Source organism: Stegostoma tigrinum, chromosome 14, assembly GCF_030684315.1.
Source record: "Stegostoma tigrinum isolate sSteTig4 chromosome 14, sSteTig4.hap1, whole genome shotgun sequence".
Lineage (NCBI taxonomy): Eukaryota > Metazoa > Chordata > Chondrichthyes > Orectolobiformes > Stegostomatidae > Stegostoma > Stegostoma tigrinum.
The window spans coordinates 19488858-19495940 of NC_081367.1; the positions used below are offsets into that span (position 1 = coordinate 19488858).

Genomic DNA, 7083 nt, shown 5'->3' on the forward strand with positions numbered 1-7083 from the left:
AGGCTTGAAACTGTCTACTTAGAGATTGACCATTTACTGAAGAGGACTATGAAGGGACTTACAGAGTTTGATGGAATTTAAACAAAGTACAATAGTAGGGTTTGATAACTATTGTTTTTCCTTGGTGTTCAATAAAGTTGTATTGGACCTTCCCTGAATATTGCCCCCTGTATCTATTTCACTGCATAACGCGCCTGAGTTAAAAAAGGTTACTGCAAGCTATCTCAAAGTAAGTCCTGGTACATTTATCCGTCTTTCAGTTTACCACAATACCCCACACTGAAGACCTGCTGTCTATCAGTCAGGTTGCTACAAGGCTGGAAGCACAGACAACAAAACAAATTTCATAAATCCTACAGTTAAATTCACAAGAACATTTGAGAAAGTAATTCTGCAAAATTTCTCAACACCCCAGCATTTTTGCAGGCTTCTCCCCACTCTGGATAAGACATGCCCTATGACTAATGTCCAGTTCAATGCTTCAACATGCCATTCATGCATAGTCGAACGTAATCCTCCGATCTGCTAACATACACACATATTTTCCAGCAGGAGTCACTGAAAGACAAGAGTCAAGATGGAAATCTGACAATTGTCAAGAGCATCACTCTGTGTTGAAGTTATATCAGTCTGTCAAGAACACATAAACGTGAAAGTTCTCTGTCTGATGTGAGTTTGCACGACATGGCTACCTATGTAGCCCATACTAGGGTACATGAGAGTGACTGATAATTGAAAAGGTAATTTCTTCTTTATTATCTTTTCTGTATTTGGCAAAAGCATTGGTTCAAAAAGTAAGAATTTTGGAAATGATTTCTGCACTTCTTAAAAGCATCTATGAGCATTTATTGTAAGTACAGTTTAAACCGGCATTTGTTCAATTAGTGGGGAAAGGTTAGTTGCTCATGAACTCACACCAGGGGAAAATATACAAAGTGAGGTTCATATGAAAACAGGTAGATGCCTGGCCTGTGGAGTGATGATCAATTGTCAATGACAATGGCCTGCCAACAACATGATTCCATATAACTAATCATCTGATGGATGTGAACAGAATATTATGATTATACTACGACAAAATGAATGAATGGAAGAGGGTGTTTCCTTTTCTATTCAGTGAAAAGCATCTAAAGCCTGAAGCAAACCAATTTGTTTTCCCTCACCAGGAGTTGTAATCTATTGCTTTTAACCAATAAGTCAGAGATTTCATAATTTGTGAACTAGATGCTCTGTGCCTCGTGACAGCAATGAAAGTTCCTAGTAAGGCAAGATCAAGACACAACACATCCTGGAAAGCTAAAAGGATCATTTTAGCAGACCCACAGATAGTAAGGACTACAGATGCTATGAAGACAGAGTCTGTAGATGTGAGGCTGGAAAAGCACAGCAGGGCAGACTGCATCTGAGGAGCAGGTAAGTCAATGTTTTGGGCAGAAACCCGTCATCAGAACTGGGGAGGAGTAGGGAAGCCTGGAAATAAATAGAGGGAGGGATGTGGGTGGTGGGGAGCAAAGGAGAGATGGCGATAGATAGATGCAGGTCGTGGATTATTGTTATTGGTCAGTTGGAAGGGTGGCATGGATAGGTGAGCAGGAAGATGTACAGGTCAGGTCAAGTCAGGTCAAATCAAGAGTAGGAGGTCCAAACATCAGATAAGGCTAGGGGTGGAGGGATTTTGAAGTTGGTGAAGTCAATGTTAAGGCCATTAGGCTGGAGGTTTCCAAGGCGAAATGTCAGGTGTTGTTCCTTCAGTTTACTTTTGGCCTCATTCTGACAATGGTGGAGGCCAAGGATGGACATGTCACCAGGGGAGGAAGGTTGGGGGGGGGGGGAGGTTAGTGGGGAGGTAGGGGAGTGGAATTAAAATGGATGACAACTGGATGATCAGGTTGATTGTTATGTGCAGACAGCAGATATTCTGTGAACCAGTCCCCAAGTCTGCATTTGGTCTCCTCCATGTACAGGAAAACACATCAGGAGCAATGGATGCAATAGATCAGGTTGGATGAAGTGTAAATGAATCTCTGCTGGATCTGGAAGGATTTTTTTGAGACCTTGGATGGAGGTGAAGGAGAAGTCTTGGACTAGGTGCTACACCTCTTGCAGTTGTGGGGAAAGGTGCCAGGTGTAGTGAAGAAGTTGGTGGGGAGTATAGAACTGATGAGTGAGTGATGGAAAGAATGGTCCCTGTAAATAGCAGACAGGGGTAGGGAGGGAAATATTGTTTTGGTGGTGGGGACGGATCGTAGGTGATAGCAATGTCAGAGGATGATGTGTTGGATCCAGAGATTGGTGGGACAGTATGTGAGGACTAAGGGGGCCCTATCCTTATTGGTGTTGGGGGGCAGAGTTAAAGAGCAGACATCTGGAAATGGAGATGTGGTTGAGGGCATCCCAAATTATCGAGGAGGGCAAGTTACGGTTCCTAAAGTAAGAGGCTATCTGGGATGTCCTGGAGTGGAATGCTTCATCCTGGGGAGCAGATGAAGCTGAGGCAAAGGAATTGGGAATCTAGGATAGTATTTTTGCAGAAGGGTGGGTGAGAGGAGGTGTAGTCGAGGTAGCTGTGGGAGTCAATGTGTTTGAAATGGAGTCGGTGATGAGTCAGTTTCTGAAGATGGAGACAGAAGTATCCAGGAAGGGAAGGGAGATGTCAGAAATAGCCCAGGTGAATTTGAGGTTCAGGTTAGAAGGTGTTGGCAAAGTTTATGAACTGATTGAGCTTCTCACGGGAGCACAAGGCCGCACTGATGCAGTTTTCAATATAGCTGAGGAAGAGGTGAGGCTTGTGCCAGTATCATTGTGGAAGAGGAACTATTCCATAAATCCTATAAACAAGCAGGCATAGCTCAAGATTATGCTGGTGCCCATGGCTACCCCTTTGGTTTGTAGGAAGTAGGAGGAATCAAAGGAGAAATTGTGAGAGTGAGAACCAGTTCAGCCAAGTGAATGAGATGGTCAGTGGAGGGGAATGTTTGGGCTGACAGGAGAGGAAGAAACAGAGGGCTTTATGCCCTCCTTTTGGGGCATATAGGTGTATGGCAACTGTATGTCCAAGGTGAAGATGAGGTGATGGGGGCCAGGGAATTGAAATTTATAGAGAAGCTGGAGGTCATGGGTTGAGTCTGTAGACAGGGACCTTTGAACTGCCTTTGTGGTTTTTCCTCCATCCGTAATGTTTTGTTTTTATTTCTCTGAGTCAGTTTGCATGTGTTATAGCTAGTTGAGTTCTATGTCAACATTTATTAGTTGTTTATTTGTCACTAGAGCCTACTGTAATAAATAGCAATTCTTGTTAAGTTCAGAAATGTGTTCATCCTTTACGTTAACCTCAGTCTAAAATGACAGATCATTTGTGGAATTTTTGCCTACGTTGGAAAGGCTATAACTTCTGTAACGATTCTGAGAAGAGCAGGTTTTAATTTTAAGTGCTATTACCCACAAGGGGCGGGACCTAAAAAAAAGCAAAAGAACTGCGGATGCTGTAAATCACGAACAGAAACAAAGTTGCTGGAAAAGCTCAGTACGGCTGGCAGCATCTCGAGAGGAGAAAAACAGAGTTAACGTTTCCGGTCCGGTGACCCTTCCTCATAACTGATGGTGGTTGGGAAAACGTCAGTTTATATGCAGAAAATGGGAAGGGGGAATTTTGCCTACTTTGGAAAGTCAATAACTCTTGTAATGATTCTGGGAAGAGCTAGTTTTGATTTAAGTGCTATACTCACATGAGGTGTGACCTAATGAACATTTAACTTCTTCCATCTTTAAAGTGATCATTTACAGCTACATGTTATGCAATTTGTGGAAAATAATGAACAGGAAATACCTACATTCTCTCCTTCATCATGAGAAGCAGCCAGTTTCTGTTGAAATAAACTTGACTTTCTATCGATGTCACCACTATGAATCTAGCAGTTAGATTGTTCAGGATGTGGTTGGTTCTGTGAACCTGGCATTCGGATTTAATCTCCAAAACTGCATGGCTGCAAGTCTCGTCCGCGAAGAACTATCGGTACTTTTTACGAACGGTGTAATGAATTGAAGTAATGTTGGCATTCCTGGATTTGTCAGAGAGATAGAAAATTGCAGCAAGTTTACATACACCACCGACATTGGTAAACGAGTTGAGTTACAGTTCACCAGTATATTCAACCGGTCACGTTACGCCTAGCAGATATGTGTATTGTGAACAACACAACGGACCTTAGGACATTTCGGTATGCGGTTCACATACCGACGTTCATCCTGGGCCTGATTATTAATTTGGCTGCACTCTGGATACTCTGCACCAGATTAAAGAAGTTAATCGAATCTACAATCTACATGATTAATCTGATTTTTTCTGACATATTTCTGCTTTTCTCTCTGCCTTTCAAAATCCATGCTGACCAAATGAATGGAGGTGAATGGTACCTGGGAGAAATGTTCTGTCAGTTTGTGGAGTCGCTGTACTTCGTGAACACTTATGGCACGATTCTGTTAATAACGCTGATCTCACTGGATCGCTACATCGCTATCAAACATCCCTTTCTGGCTCAAACGCTCAGGTCACCAAAGAAAGCCGTCATCGCCTGCACTGTGATGTGGGTTTGTATCTGGTCTGCAAGCATTCCAAATTACACCCAAAATGAAAATAATCAGACAATGAATAAGTGTTTTGCAAAATTTGATGCATTTTGGGAAAGCGGTGCCATTCCTCTGAGTATGGAAGTTATCTTTTTAATTTCTGCAGTTACTGTGTCTTTCTGTAGTATTCAGATCATCAGAACATTACGAAGATTGGGTGAAGATAGCGATGGTATGAACGTGAGACTTTCTATGAATATTATTACTTCAAACCTGGTCACCTTCCTTTCCTGCTTTACACCTTATCACATAGCCATGCTATTGTACTTGTTAGCAAAGCAGTACTGTTGGAAGGAATACTTGGGCCATCTACGAGGTTTTCTCCAGATCACGCAATGTTTGGCCATTGTTAACTGTTGCCTGGATGGAATGTACTACTATCTGGTCATTAAGGAATTTTGGAAATCCAAAATAACGAGAAGAAATAATCTAATGGCATAAAAATTGACTTGCAAAATTCAACTGTGCAACATTTGCCTGGACAATCAACTATGGTCCTGCTTAAAACAATGAAATGTAGAACAGTGTATACTGGAAATACAACTCATCACTTAATAAACTCTGGTGAATGCGTAGAATGAAAGCTTGCTTTCCCATGTCGCACATGCAGAGTTATAAATTGTTTAAAACATTAATTATACTTCTGAACAGCTACCCAAAATGTAAAGACTTATTTCTTCAGGACTTTTACGAGCATACCGGAAGAGATATTAAGGTTCGACACAGTCACTCTAATAACAGGCTTAGGTTCAACGTGAACGTTCAGGCTAGGGTGAACAGAAAAACATTTATTCTGACATTCCTATATTGGTTCAAACTGGCTTGAAGTGTAGATAAAGTCAAATAAGGCTATATAACTCAGAAGGTCACTTTATATGAGTCTTAGTTTAAAGAAAATTCAGAGAATCCCTGCACTGTTGGAGTAGGCCATTCAGCCCGTCGAGTCCACAACGACCCTCCGAAGAGCATCCCATCCAGAACCACCCCCTACCCCATCCCTGCATTTCCCACCTAGACACTATGGGCAATCCACCTCGCTTGCACATCTTTGGACTGTGGGAGGAAACCGGAACATCCAGAGGAAACCCACGCAGACACCGGGAGAATGTGCAAACAAATCTCCCAGGTTGGAATCGAAACAGGTCCCTGGCGCGGTGGGGTAGTAGTGCTAGCCACTGAAATATGGATCAGTTATCCACAATGCAGAGTAACTCAGGAGAAGTACAAGGCACCTAGAAATTTTATTTCTAAATATATAATGATAGAATGAAACGTGGTAAAGAAATTATAGCGCGGAAAAGTTCCGATGGTGCAAGATTAAGGAAAATAGTAGAGAACTGAGAGATAGCATGGAAGCAACAATTGAAAGCTTTATATTCAAAATCTTTATAAAGCCTTTTTTGTCAGTCTAAGTATAGTTAGAAAGGCAAAAGGAAATTATTGATGTGAAATTCGAAATTGTGCTTTATGTTGATATTTTTTAAGGCAAAGCCATGTTATTTTCATATTTAAAAGGATCTTAAGTACATGACATTCACCTTAAAAATGAATACACTGTGAAGTTGAACTCTTGTAATATTACAGTAGAAAGAAATGTTTGTAACATGTTCTTGATACAAAATAATACAGTTGTACCAGGTCCAGGGAATGACCTATCCAGAAAGACCTCTGCAGTGAATCCCAGGTTGTAGCAATTGAAATGAGGAGGACTTGATAACCTTCCTCTTCCTGTTGTCTGTGCAAACAGTCAATTCATGAGCTTGGCTCCGGTATAGAATGATATTTGAATGATGTTTGAAATTTACTTCCAGAATCAGGAAGAAAGCCAGTCCTCATCCACTAGATCTGTCGATGTTACATCAAAGTATGAGTTAGGAAGACTGATTATTACGTTAAGGGAGAGCATCTATTTGTAAGCATCTAATTAATGATACAATGTAGCAATCAATCAAAGTGTAGATTTCCATTGGAACCAGTGATTATTTAGTATCAATTCTACTGAAGTGAATGTCAAATGTTCTGGTTCAGCTTGAGACTAAGATGAATTAGTGTATCATATGCACATTTATTTTGTATCTACTCATGGCAAATCAGAGGTGCACTCTTTCTAAGGATTACAAGATGCTACCATTATGAAATAGATTGTTAGAGCTTGCCCATTCAGAGTCATAATTGTTCTTCAAATTTGGAATAAATAGCAGTTTCACTTAAGAACTCAAGTTGTGAATGAGAGCACTACTTTTGATTAACTGACATGACAATCAAGTTTTTACAGGCATTATGTTGTTGCTGGTAGGAAATGGTAGCAATACTGGTGAGAACAACGTGCACCCTTGCAGAGGCTGCTACACCTTCAGTGTACTGTTTACTAGCCACACGCCTTATTCGCTCTCATGGCTAGAACCAGGAGCCCATCTTAGAGATGCCTCACCAAGCCCGACCCAAAGCAGGTAGAAG

The 7083-nt window shown here is 41.2% G+C and overlaps 1 protein-coding gene across 1 annotated transcript; it reads left to right on the top strand.

Annotated features, from left to right (window-relative positions):
• Nucleotides 1-3970: 3970 nt before the first annotated feature.
• On the top strand, nt 3971-5115 carry LOC125458014 (G-protein coupled receptor 55-like). Its single transcript, XM_059650870.1, has one exon. It carries the CDS (start codon nt 4177-4179, stop codon nt 5065-5067), a length of 891 nt encoding a protein of 296 aa, XP_059506853.1. The 5' UTR covers nt 3971-4176; the 3' UTR covers nt 5068-5115.
• The last annotated feature ends 1968 nt before the right edge of the window (nt 5116-7083 follow it).